Raw genomic sequence first — 15,477 nt, 5'->3', positions numbered from 1 at the left:
GGAATATCGTAAAACAGTAGCTGATAAAAGCTACGAAAATGTAATGTTTAGGACACTTTTTAAGTTATTTGCTTCCCAAAAGCCTGATACTGTATACAAACAGTCATCATCTACTCAAAAAAAATTTGTTAGCTTTTTAAATTAATTGAAAGAACAACAACCAAAGTTGAGCCCTAGAATCTTGCACAGTGTGGTGGTCGGTATTCAATATAATCGTTAGACTTCGTATACAGTTCGTCTTGATAACCGTCACTAGATAACGCTCCAACGGTACATTAATCAGAAGGCGAATACGAAGTGTTGATTACGTTTATTATGGGACCACACACACAGATTTCAAAAATTACAGGTGCGTTAAACAAGCATGAAAGAGTTGTGCCGAAAGGTAAGCAGGCGAGCGAGCGAGTGAGTCAGCGAATATGAGTACGAGCAAGCGAGTACAATTAAGCGAGAGAGAGCAATGAACATGAATAACATGGACATATATATACATAGTGAAATGAATGAATCATCGAATCAATTAAGCGGTTAGTAGTAAGGCTAGCAGCGTGAATAAATGTGTACGCAGTAATCGATGCTCAACCATACATGTTCATACATTCGCAACAATAATAAAGATACAATGATATAGATAAGTTGTTGTTGTACGGATAACTCAGTTCGTTAAATAAGTTAACAAAATGACTTAACCGAATTAAATGTGAACAAACTCAATTGCACGTGAGTTGCTATATACAGGATTAAATTAAACTGAACTAGGCTTATTCCTCCTCAACACATAAAAAACTGACACAAATACAAATCCATAATAATTGATAAGGTTACTAATCAATTATTTTGTTTTTTTAATATTTAAATAATATTAAACAGTAAGAATTTAATTGAAATACTTTAATCCCTTAATTACATCATTCAATAATAATTTTGAATAACTTTTGTCTTTTTTTATCCATTAAGTTACCAACGCTTTCAATAAAACACAGTTTGACTATTTTATAGGAAATTCAAGAAATTCTCATATCTAACGATGAACTTCGTCAAAATAAAACATAGACACCTTTTACTTCTCAAATTTTCATAGTTTTTACATGTGTTATTCAAGATTTACTCTTTGAATCTATCTATAATTCTACTATAAGTAAGAAGAAATTTTTATATATCATAATGATTGATATATTTTTTCTAAAAACTTATGATATAAATCTAATTACTACTTATTGCTACTTATGTACAATGAATTACATGTAAAGATATAGATATGAAAAGAAGAGCTTATAATATATACAACTATATATAAGCAGACATTATGTCTACTTATTCAACAACTATACTAATGACTATACGCAACAATAAGTTGTTGTATTTTCTTTTTCTTAAAAGTAAACAAAGAATAATTTCTAATGATCATGATGGTTTTTTCACAATGAAGTACAAAATGCAACGACAAAGTGTTAAATTATCCTTCCCCTTTTATCCTTTAATATTTATATTCTTTTATCTTGTTACGCAAGAAAAGACTTTTTTACATAAAAATATATGAATAGCTAAGACAAATTGTATCCATATCCACAAATCTCTATGCTTTAATGTAATTTGAAGGAGAGTATGATCATTAACCAATCTTAGTGAGGCAATCATTAACTGTTTATTTCCATTTTTAGAAATCCTCAGTTTTTTTGTTTGTTTGTTTGTTTGCTCATTAATGCATGATTAAAATGAATTCAGTACATTCAGATCTTGAATTAAAGACTAATTATGCTGAAATGATGAGTCGAAATCACATGATATTCCATTTTCCAACTTTATTGATTATATAATATGGTATCTGTCTCACTCTAGACAGAATCAATCCCAGAGCTTGTGGACTTACAATTGAATGTCGGGAAATTAATCTTAATGCTAGACACAAACAAGTACCATATTTGAAATGTTTGAAATAAGAAAATGTGAATAATTACATCTTAGTTCAATTTCTTAATAGTATCATGAAATCTAAGTTCTCGGAGTCAAATCGCCCACCACTCTACGGTTGCAGACTGTTAGTACTTCTGAAACTAATATTAAACGTTTTATAGCAGCTCATGTGCAACTGAGTTTGTTCACATTTAAGTCGATTAAGCCCTTTTTTAAGTCATTTAACAAACAGAGTTATTCGTACAACAACAACAACTTATCTATGCCATTGTGCCTTTATTATTGTTGCGCTTGTATGAATATGTCTACCTGAGCATTGCTTACGGCCTACGCACATATTTATTGTTAGCTTTAATGTTTGTCGCTTAATTGATTCGATGATTCATTCATCTCCCTATGTATATATACGTACATTTTAATCCTATTCATTTTGACTCGCAAACTCGCTTTTCGGCATTAGCCCTTCAATTATTCTTTAGCATGTCTGTGATATTGGTGACCTATGCGTCGTTCAATGATAAACGCGATCAACACTTCGTACTCGTCTTCTGATTTGTACACCATTGGGGACATTATCAAGTAACGATTATCAGGACGAATTGTTTAAGAAGTTTAAGTAGGATATCGAATACCGACCAATACAATTTATTTAACGCTATTCGATTCTTACTGACTTCCTAATTGTTATTATTTAATGATAAAATCGCTAAATACAATCTTCACAAAACATATAACACAAACAATGAAATTGTATTATGTACAAAAGATCTGATACTGCTCATTTACTTGTACATTAAGATTATTTACAAATAACAATCAGACTTATTTTTCCTTTTGTCAATTCTACCTAGAATCATTTACTTTGATTAAATGTTTTATTAGCGGACTCACTCTATGGATGATAGTTGATAGAATTCCTTTTCAAATAACTTAAAACAATTAAGAATTTCTGATTAACATGACACAGTTACGGACATTTTAATAAAGATTTTGAAATTAGCTTGGTACATTATGTTCACTAATTCATTAAATTCAAAAATCATTAATTAAAAATACTGTACATTAGTTTCTTAAATGGATAATCATGGAAGGAGTCTAACATGCTTTCTACGTTTTTTATTGGGGTTAATTTGACTTGAAGACTGTTCGTTATCATAGGTTAAACCATATAGCAAGTCCTAGTATGAGAAGAGACTATATACGCCAACTTTGTTTGAGAAAGGAACAAGGAATGTTAGGTCTTGTGGCCCATTTCTTACCATTAAATCATCGAGACAGAATTTAATTATTCACATTTTGAAATCAAGATCCAACCGTCCAACACTAATCCCTAACAAAAAGCTACCTTTAAATTAGATTGACCTCTAGAATTGTTATCAAATAAACAGCAATAATGTGTTCTCTTGTAATTAACTTTGACGCGGATTCCCACGAATCTGATCACAATTCACAAATAGTTTTTAGCTAGACCAAGTGTAGAGCGATTACGCACTAGCATGATTATTGCAGTGTATCGGAAATGGAATAATGTTATTAGTACAAATCACTCGATTCCAAACCAATGATCTTAAATTAAGGAGCTAACTGTAGTATCTAAGGTTTTTTAATTCAATTCTTTCCAGAGTTTCGATACGCTCTACTAATGAACCTTATATTAGGACAAAACTATTCTATGATTTCTGAATTTCAAAGATTTTCTGGCTGTTGTGAATTTGTGATAAATAACCATCTTCGTATTTCTATCCTAATTTTCATGTTGTGACTTCCACTAAAATAGTTTATGGAAATTTACCTTCTTTCTTACTAGTACGCATATTAACACTATAGAAGGATTGTAGAGAATGTTGAATTTCACAGTTGATATCATCGACTAATAATTCTATTCAACACCTAATCTTGTTCAGTATTTTTTTCCAACAACAGCAATAGTAATAAACAAAAGTGAGGAATTTGGACTGAAACACATAATATTAGTAAGCAAAGATGAATAGTGGCTAACAGTGGAATCCAGGATGCACGTTTTGTCCTATGTCGGACTCGTCAGCTGGATCTACCTGCATCTCACAGTTGATGTTCACTCTGGGACTCGAACCCAGTACCGTTCACTTCAAACTCTATCGCATTATCCACTCAGCTACTGAGTCCTAATATCCACCTGCTTGTGCAATGGGGTGAAGTTTTAAATTCACTTGATATTGTTTACTTGAATCTTCCCATTGCTATTTATGACTATAATCTATCTGTTTCTTATTGACATATATGTATACTGTGCGCATTACCTCGATATTGCCTTAATTCACAAGCATTATAAGCTATAAGAGATTGATCAATTGTACTCTTAATCATAAATGGGAAGATTGAAGTAAACAATACCAAGTGAACATAAGATTAATATTTCTCTGAAACAAAAACAGCAATAATAATAATAATACTAATCACAAATTGCATGTCATTGGTTATGAAAATCTTTGATAAATTTGAAATTAAAAACCTTCACTATTTTATTCTTTACATAACGTAAAACTGAGTTTAATTGTAAAATAAAACAAGGAATTTATTTATATAATATGAAAAATTCTTTTTGCATATTCGTTAGCAACATCATATAAGTTAAAGTATGGTATTTTAAGTATTGAAACACGCAAATTAATCCCCTTTTTTTACTATAATTTATCTAGTTTTAATAATGTTGTAAAGAAGTTAGAAATATAGGAAAGATAAAAAAAATTGAGAAATATCACTGAAATTTACTTGAATCGATTATTTCCTACATTAATATATTTCACTGATTGAAATCATGAGTCAATTGAAGCTAGACCACCATGGAAAACCTGGAAGTACTGGACGGCCGTTTCGTCCTAGTATGGGACTCCTCAGCAGTGCTTCCAGGTTTTCCATGGTGGTCTAGTTTCAATTGACTCATGATTTCAATCAGTGACATTTCTAAAATCTTCACAAAACCCCCTCTGATATTTTTATGTTGAAGAGAAGTTTTTTTGGAACAGCCATTTAATAATATCAATATACCATTATAATGATAAGATTAAAATAAGAACACTTAATATCCAGTTATTGTTAAAGTTGAATAAGATAGGTTAATTATAAAATACTTCAGTGAAGATAAAATATAATTCTCAAGATAATCTAAATAGTTTACAATGGCTATTATTTAATACTAAAGACTGAGATGGATCAGTCTCCATCGGGAGATGTCTGTCATGAAGACTTTGCTTAAATATTGCCATGTTGAAACTTTTTTTCTTAGAATCAAGGATGGAAAAACACAAGCTACTGAACATAAGCTCAAATTCATTACAGAAATTAGCGGGTATCTTAAATTGGTAACTGCCCGCTTGAGTATCTGGGCTACTTGTTTCTGCCATCTAGATATTTCTACAAGTTATCGGATTTTGTTTGTCTTAACACATCATTATACTTATTAACCAGGCAATCTGTTCAGGCACTTTTATGACCTTTCATTGTACGATTAACAAAAAAGTACAATCAGAGACATCCTGGTTGCTGTCAATATACAGCGAAAATAATATACGCTATTTAGATGTCGATTCCTGAACTGCTAACATCTAATTGGCAACCATTAAATATCTATCGTCAGGATCGATCAATAAATAAGAATCGAAAACTTGTTGAAATGCTTTGTGCTGAGAATTCTATATTGTATATAATATTGAATAAAACCACTAATAATAATAACAATAATAATACTAAAGTAATGACCTTCAAAGCAGAATGTACTAATAGATGGTTGCCAATTTTATTAGAAGTTAATTACTTCAGTATATACAACAATCTGATATCTGTATCCAAATAAACTAATTGGAAATCTCAACTTAATAAATGTTACCAAATGTTTCAAACAAATTAACAGTAGGATCAAGTAAAACGGGATTTTAAAGTGTATTTTTGACCTAACAAACGTTGTATGAAGTCTACCGAACCATGGCAACTTAAATTATTTGCATTTATAAAGTTCATTTATACAGTAGTAAAACTATTAGCCATTTTAATTCTTCATAAAACTAATAACTGTAACTTTGACCTACCTCTCTCTCTTTATATATATATATATATATATATATATATATATATATATATATATATATATATATATAGAACAAAGGGAGTTAAGTATTTTATTTTTATATATAGTTAAAGTATAAACACTTACCCGAACAGCGTAGACCTTGACGTACCAAACCAAATAATACTTCCCCACAATAATCACAAAAATGTGGTGATCGATAACTGTGTACTTGAAAATTGTGACCGACAACTTGTACTTGTCTTTCAATTTGAATTTTATCTAAATATATGTTTTCCAAAGAAACATTTATATATAAGTTACGAAATTCTATGAGAAAGATTGTTATGAATCATTTAAAATTGTAAAACAAAGAGAAATAAAACAACAACATTAGATGCATAAATGATCAATAAGTTTGGTCAAATGTTGGATCAGATTTACTTTTAAGGTTTCACGTACATTATCATTTAGTTATCTGGAAACTAGAACACTCAAAGGAACAAACACTTAACCAAATAATTCAAAATTGACTGCATCGTTAAATGATTTTGAAAATAACAAATTAAACTTTGATTTATTCTGAAATTGTAGAATTATTTCATTAAAATATTTATCATCAGAATGCGTTTTGTGGAGATTTTAGAAATCTCACTGGTTGAAATCCTTAGTCAATTGAAGCTAGAACACCATGGAAAACCTGAATGCACTGGACGACCGTTTCGTTCTAGTATGGGACTCCTCAGCAGGGCGTATCCACGATCCCGCACCCCGCGAGAGCCGAACCCAAGACCTATCAGTCTCGCGCCGGGCGCTTAACTGAGCCGGCATCCGATAGTGTTAATGTCTAACTTCAACCAATCCACGAAGTTGCACCACCGTACACCATTGTCTTCAGTGAGTTGATATCTCACGACAGACCCGGTTAAACTCCACTGGATTCAAATCTCGCGGGGGGCGGGATCGTGGATGCGCACTGCTAAGGAGTCTCATACTAGGACGAAATGGTCGTCCAGTGCATTCAAGTTTTCCATGGTGGTCTGGCTTCATTTGACTCATGATTTCAACCAGTGAAAATATTTATTAATTATACAACCATGTATTTAAAATCTCCATGATATGAAAACCTTTTAAGCAGTAAGCCAACTATTAAATTATATTTCATTGAAATCATGAATCGATCGGTGTTAAATCATCACTGAAAACCTGGAAGCACTTCAAGGTCATTTGTTCCTGGTACAGGACTCTTCAGCTGTGCACATTCATGATTAGATTGTAACCTCAAAGTTTTATATGACTTCATAAAGTTAGAACCCTTTATCTTATCTTGTGTCTCAATGAGTATATTCCACTTATTAATAAGTTCTCATCTTTTTTCTACCAATGTTTATTTATCTATATAGCTTAGGTCGACTCATGAATTCAACCATTAAAATTCTAGAATCAACACAAAATCTTATAGTCATAAAAGTTTAATCAAAATCAGCTATAATCTCATTACAACCGAATGACGGAATTAACAACCCTAAAGAATTTTCAAGGATTGTTATAAATGGAAGAAAAACTAAATTAGAATATATAATGAGAGAATGAAAGAACATCGTTGTCATCCCATATCGTCCAAAAACAGTGATGTAAATTAATAGAATTTTAATCAAACATATTATAAGGGTTTATCTCCAGAATAGCAATATCACATGATTGACGTTAGTTACAGTTTAGGACAGAATACTAGAAGAAGAGAAATAGGACATTGTTTATGAGATCAATTATTATGAATACAATGTTTATGTGGGGGAAACTTCCAGACAGACACTCATTGAATATTGTTTCCAAATCCTCAGTTGATCTTAAGAAATTTGAGAATAGATCATTGAATATGCTACATTCGTTAAAAACAGAATACAAGAATAACTTTGAAAGGACCAAAATACTTCAAAAAGGGTTTAGCACGCATAAAGATTGACAGCAAAAGTACTAAACTAATCAAAACAGCCTGAACAGAAGGATTGAATACAGCTAGCCACCATTTGACAAATGCTTATTAACAATTAATTTGGATCTTATCCTTGTTTACTCTGTCTGCATCATGCGTAGCTTTATTCTGATTAAAAACTAATTTGAATATTTTGACATCACACCTATATATTTGACGTTTCTCATCATACATACACTTCGATGTTTCGAAACACTTTCCAGTTTATCAATTTACTGTTATTGTTATTTCTAATAGCGGTTACTAATGTACCAGAAGAAAAAATCCTGAACACAAGTTTGTGGATTCGATCGAATATGAGAGAAACGAACAACAATAATATAAAACATTTAGCAACTAATATAAACACCACACTAAGAATGAAAACTTAATCTAAGTAGCTCGATCACAGTACGTTGACTATGACAGTTAACTGGTCAGCATTAAATGTATGCGAGCGAGTCTGACTGAACTTATAACTGAACTGAGGTAAACAAATCAAATAAACACTGATACAAATAACATAATCTTTTGTTCAAGTATGAAGTCAAACAATTTGGGTTTTAATGTTTTAGAGTATTCAATACTGGACTCAGTTATTTATTATATTTAAAGCTATATGATAAAACAAATAACTAAAGAAACCAACTTTATCCCAGTTTGAAATTTTACATTATTCCATCATGTAGTGTTGGTTTCTATGTTAAACCGACAAAGCTTATTCTAGATTCCGGACAAGGCAATTTATTCATTCTTCTTGAGTCACATTTTGACCTTGTCAATTATTCGCTTATTAAACTTGACTGTTTTTATATGATCGCATGTGTGTGAATTTCTTATCCTACTCATTACATGTCTGCAACTTATTTTTGTTCGACTAAAAATATTGATTCATGCTTGATTAAGTCGATTTGGCTAACATGCCTTCTCCAATGCGTATTATTTCATTTTGCTTCGCTTTCCGCTAAACGACTGTACGAAATATATGTCTTCAAAAATCCATTCTCGTATTTGACTTATTTAATCCCATTATTTACCGACGCTACTTAAGTCGATGATTAGATATGAGGATAGCCGACATGAATAATTCAATAACAAGCAGCAAGTGAGCTATTTGAAGTCAGATGTCAAGCCACTAAAATCCACAAAACATTTTAATTCTATAAGTCTACTTGTAATGTACTGGTTCGGTACTATAATGGTACTCAACGATCAAATTAAATCATCATAAAAAGAATTTAGACTGACACATAATTCATCAATGAATGTTGACGGTCACTCTAAATCTATTTATTCAAAAGTGATTTGCTATTCATGATATGAGTATTGTATACTATAAACCAACTCATTTTCAAACTATTCAAAATTTCAAAGTTTTTTTAGTTAAATGTACACCGTTTCTTAAAATAATTGAACTTGGATATTGAAATTTGTAAGGAGGTATTGACTTCCTCTTCTGACTACTTTTTTTCTCATTTGTTTTCATTTCAATAATATATATATATATATCCTTTCGAAAAACAAACCGCTGTGTTTCTATTCATTGAGTATACAATCTATATGTACTTTAAACGTGATTTCTTGTTATTTTAAGGTTAGAAAGTGTGTTTATGTGTATGTGTATGTATGTGTGTGTAGAGGAGTAGTTAGAAAGGATTAAAAAATCTATTGAGAAAATCAAAACGAATATACAGTTAGTTGTTTTCTTTTTTTTCTACAATTTGTTTTTTCTGTTTGGTCCTGAGAGAAATGAAACAATACAAAAACCAGCTAACAGTGTTATTTAGAGATGGTGGAGAAGATTTGTAGCTCAAGTGAATGATTTTGATGGAGTTTTGTTCTCTGAGCTGAATGGTTTGGTCGTGGAGCTTTCATTGTTCATCTGAACGAGATCATCAGCACAAACTTCAGATAGACTCCATCAGAAAGTGTTATTTAGAAATATAAACGACTAAAACGTTATTATTATTGTCAACATACTTTGTGATACATATAATTACAGAGTGATATTATTCATTCATAAAACTGATAGACCGAACTCTCATACTGTGTAACTCAATAAGGTATAATTCTTAAGGTTTTTATCTACATTAAGAAATATGAGGTTAACTATCCCTTTTTCAGTGTCCAATAAAAGCAAAATATCCAACGATTTCGAGCATTTTTTGTAGTTCATTTAGTAAGTGCTGGATGTAAGAGAATAACTTTTATCATGGATTTCATTTTAATCATGTAAAGATATCTACATGTGTCTTTGGTGAACACTCCACTGTAAAGGAGGATGAAAAAAGTAGACAGGATGAAAGTTAAGGCATTAAAAAAATCCTCAGTAATAAATATGCTATTATATATAATATTCACAAACTAAATAAAGAGAAAATTCACCGAAAATACTGAGAAATGCATTCATATAGAATGTTAGAAAACAGAAGCGTTACAATTTCATCATCGGGAATGATTTGAATGTAACATATACGTCATAAGCTTGAGATGTCACACATATTGTTATCGTTATCTGTTCCTGCGTAACTAAGTACCAGATTTTCCAACATTCGGATTTATAATAATAATAATAGTTGCATACATTAATAGACCCAAATAAACTAGAAGTTTATTTTGTCCTAAATGATAATAGAATATATTGAGATAAATAAATTACTAGGGTTACATGTTACTTTAATGAATTTTGACATACTGAGTTTGACGTTAAATGAGTTGAAGAATCTTTATAGCGCCATATTTCAAATATGTTTATCTCTGAATCAAACAGTTTATTATATAAATATCAGATGGGTTTTGTGGAGATTGTAGTAATTTCAATGGTTAAGATCATGAGTCAGTTGAAGCTAGACCACCATGGAAAACCTGGAAGCACTGGACTGCCGTTTCGTCCTATTGTGGGACTCCTCAGCAGTGCGCATCTACGACCTCGCCCCCTGCGAGATTCGAACCCAGGACCTACTGGTTTCGCGCGCGAGCACTTAACCACTAGACCGCTGAGCCGGCCGGCATTCAACAGTGTTAATGTCTAACCTGAACTAATCCACGAAATTGAGCGACACATTCACCATTTTCTTCAGTAAGTTACTATCTCACAATAGGCCTGGTTGAACTCCACTGGTCACTGCTTCTCACTAGAACTCCAGGATATACCTCATGAAGCCCACAATAGGACGAAACGGCCGTCCAGTACTTCCAGGTTTTCCAGGGTAGTCTAGCTTCAACTGACTCATGATCTTAACCATTATATAAATAATCAAACGAATGCACGCTATTTTATTAATTTAAGATCATTCTAGAAAATTTCGATAATGTAATAAGACGAAGATTATCAGAATTATGTGATATTATAGCGCAATACATTTCGAACAATCTGATCACACATATGCTTTTTAAAAGCATTTATATATAAAAATAAAAGGTCAGCTAGTTTGGAAATCGGGTAAAAGGAGATAAAAGACTGAATCAAACTCAACAACCGAATAGCTTCGATATATTCATCATCTGTAACAAAAGATAGTCGATTCAAAAAAATCTTATATACAATTAATAACTCCCACCAATCAAATGTATGTACTCTATGATACAATCTTTTCTATTCTTCTATAGACACATATTTATCATACAACTATAAACATGAATGTACGACTTGAATAAATGATTTTGTCAAAAGAAAAAGATTTTTTTTCTCCTGAAGATTTTCTTTATCTTTATCAAATGTATTTACATTTGGAAGAAGAGATAAAACTCAAAATACTCCATCCCACCTCCATTTGTATATGATTTCAAGAGGAAAAATGCATACATATGTTCATTGAAAACTTATTTAATGATATATTATAAAGAATTTTCTATAGTAAACCCTGTTAACTCTCAATAAACATGTTCTCTATCAGAATTTTTATAATCTGATCTAAATGAACGTGAAAATTACAAATTGACTAAGTTTGAGTTTACTTGAAACTACAAACTTTGTAACCTAACACTTTTTACACAGAGAGGTCTTGGAGGTTAAGGACTAACATTCTGACAACGTTGTAAAAGTACATTATTGACAAGTGCAATATTCATATGAAATAGATACCTACTACTTCTTGGTTTTAATTCATTATCTAGTTTAGATGGTGATGTAAACTACAGAACAAAAATAAAAACGTTTAAAGTATATCTGAGATGGCTATCAAGATTAAAAGTTTAAAAAAGCAATTACAATTTTTCTCTCATTAATCTATTCTCATAAACCATTTCCTGGCCTTTTTGTTGTTCAAATTGAGAAATGAATTTTTTCGTTTTCATTTTCAAAAACGTATTTCAACAAGTCTTTATAGTTACTGTATTTACTGCTTTAAAAGAAAAAAAGTTGTCTTATTTCCTGTGTCCAATTTTTCTCTTCTCTTTTTACCGACTCGTTCCTTATTTTGTTCAATCATATAAGGAGATACTGAGCGAAAAGCAAACAGGCAACTACATTAAAAATCATACTGGTCTACTGAACATTTTCTCAATGATAAACAAATGATTAACTCGATCTTTCGATATATATATACATAAATATAAACTGGCCTTTGTTTTCTATCTAACCGATTATTGCATTATGAATTGATTACTGATGAATATCTATTCGGTTTCGCGATGACTTTTGTCATGTCTCAGTCACAACATAAATTTCTAGAGTTCTGATAAGATTTGTTGACCGGTAGAATCGAAAGTGTGTCCAGAGTGAAGCGGGTATCACCAATTTTATTCGATAATAGTTCTATAAAGTAATGAGTTAACTGTATTAGGAAACCTAGGTTATTGGTCACTTCAGGATTTAATGTTCTGGGATTCAATTCCTAGTTCGGTTGTGTGTTCACAATACTAAAGAGTTACAAACTAGGACAAAATGCCTGTTCAGCATTTCCATACAGAAAGCTAATTTTTGATCACTTAATCAACTTATTCACTTATTTTGTTTGTTAATATTGAAGACATTCTACCAACAAGTATGTGGATGTTCCACTTAATTTTTGATTTTGTATAATATATTAGTTCAAATAATTATTTGGCCATAAAAATACACATTTGTAAGGTAAAACCTGATTCAAACAACAGAGATTTTAAACTATGAACAATATATGTATTTCTAAAGCAGCCCAAATAATTATTACTTACGAAATTCAATAATATAAAAATACATTCAATGAAAAAAACTTAGTGTTGTTTACTCATATCTTCCCATTGTTATTTAGAACTGTAATTGATCAGTCTCTTATTGGCAGATGTGCATCCTGTGCGCATCGCCTCGATATTGACTTAGGTCACAAGCTTTATAAGCAATGATGGGTAGTGGCTAACAGTAGAAACCTGGACTCACATTTTGTCCTACTAGGGACTCGTTAGTTGAATCTACCTGCACCTCACAGTTGATGTTTACTCGAAGACTCAAACCCAGTACCGTTTGCTTCAAACACTATCGTATTATCTACTTAGCTACTGAGTTTTAATAGTCACTTGCTTGTGTAATAGAGTGAAGTTTTATATTCACTTAGTGTTATTTACTTATATCTTCCCATTGTTATTTAGGATTTTAATTGATCAATCCCTTATTAGCATATATGCATCCTATGCGAACTAACTCAATATTGATTATTATACATTAGTGACTTTCTATAGAAAATGAACTTACTACATAAGTAATATAAAAAATACTTCGAGAAAAATTATCAATAATATCGATTGGCCTATCATATACGAACTTGAGTTTATTCACAGTTTATTAAAAATTTTATCAAAAAAAAGGGGGAATTTAATTACTAGGAAAGATTGGAACTTAGTTTTATCTCATTTGACCTCATCAAATTTATTGTCAAAAAAATAGAAGAAAAATTTTTTTTCTAATTTGATAATGATTATCAACATTGGTAAAATAGTAACAAGAAATTGAACATTGTATAAACCGTGTTAATTTTTCTTATTTTCTTGCTACTAACTATAATAAAATTTCATGAATTGTTAATAGGTCATGAGAATATATGAAAGTAAAGTATAATAAATGTTCTATTCAATTCTCTAGGCTACTATGATTTTCATAAATAGTATGATAAGTTGTTGTTTTTTTCTAGATCGGGTTGTTTTTTTTTGGAATGAACTCATCATAATTTTTCTCTGATCAAGATACCAAAATAAAGGCGATTTCAGCAACTGTAATAACTATAGGGACATCACTCTTCTCTCAATACTGGGAAACGTCTTCAATAGGGTGTTGTTAAACAGAATGAAGGACTCCGTAGACGCCTAACTTCGAGATCAACAGGCAGGATTCTGTAAGGATAGATCGTGTACAGACCAAATCGCAACTCTACGGGTCATTGTGGAATAATCAATTGAATGGAATTCATCACTCTACATCAACTTCATTGACTACGAAAAAGCATTTGATAGCGTGGATAGGACAACACTATGGAGGCTTCCTCAACACTACGGCGTACCTAAGAAAATAGTCAATCTCATACAGAATTCCTATGATGGATCAAACTGCAAAATCATGCATGGAGGACAGTTGACAGACTCGTTCGAGGTAAATACCGGTGTCAGACAAGGTTGATTACTCTCACTCTTCCTCCTTCTCCTTGTGACCGACTGGATCATGAAGAGGTCAACATCTGAGGAGAACCATGAGACACAGTGGACAGCTAGAATTCAGCTGGACGATCTGGACTTCGCAGTTGATCTAGCTCTTCTATCGCACACGCAACAACAATGCAGGAGAGGACGACCAGTGTAGCAGCAGCCTCAGCAGCAGTAGGTCTCAATATACACAAAGGGAAAAGCAAGATTCTCCGATACAATACAGCATCCACCAACCCAATCACAATTGACGGGGAAGATTTGGAAGATGTAAAAACCTTTACATATCTGAGCAGCATCATTGATGAACACGGTGGATCTGATGCAGATGTGAAGGCGCGGATCGGCAAAGCAAGAGCAGCATATTTACAATTGAAGAATATCTGGAACTCAAAACAATTGTCAACCACATAAAGATCACAATTTTCAATACAGATGTCAAAACAGTTCTACTGTCTACTCGGGCGGAAACGTGGAGAACTACGAAAGCCACCATCCAGAAAATGCAAGTGTTTATTAACAGCTGTCTACGCAAAATACTTCAGATTCGTTGGCCAGACACTATCAAAAACAACCTACTGTGGGAGAGAACAAACCAGATACCAGTGGAGGAAGAAATCAAGAAGAAACGCTGGAAGCGGATAGGACATATATTAAGGAAAGTACTCAACTGCGTCACACGGCAAGCCCTCACATGGAATCCTCAAGGCCAAAGGAGGAGGGGAAGATCAAAGAACACATTACACCGAGAAATGGAGACAGAAATGAGAAAAATGAACAAAAATTTGATAGAACTAGAAAGAACGGCCCAGGACAGAGTGGGTTGAAAATTCCTGGACGGCGGCCTATGTTCCATTGAGAATAACAGGCGTGAGTAAGTAAGTAATCATAATTTATCAATCTATTATTTACTGATATGATGATATATGAGAGAAAC

General features: G+C 31.9%; 1 protein-coding gene across 1 annotated transcript in view; it reads right to left on the bottom strand.

Moving 5' to 3' along the window:
* The window catches only part of PRKD1 (Serine/threonine-protein kinase D1), a gene marked incomplete at its 5' end in the record, with an annotated part of 154,737 nt that overhangs the window by 119,354 nt on the left and 19,906 nt on the right, over positions 1-15,477 (bottom strand). The window contains one exon of the mRNA XM_051212282.1: positions 6,104-6,238. Within this exon, the coding sequence (XP_051072451.1) occupies positions 6,104-6,238 (135 nt within the window). The remainder of the gene's footprint in view (positions 1-6,103; positions 6,239-15,477) is intronic.

This window comes from Schistosoma haematobium, chromosome ZW (assembly GCF_000699445.3).
Source record: "Schistosoma haematobium chromosome ZW, whole genome shotgun sequence".
In the NCBI taxonomy this organism is placed as follows: domain Eukaryota; kingdom Metazoa; phylum Platyhelminthes; class Trematoda; order Strigeidida; family Schistosomatidae; genus Schistosoma; species Schistosoma haematobium.
This window is presented reverse-complemented; position numbering and strand designations above follow the sequence as displayed.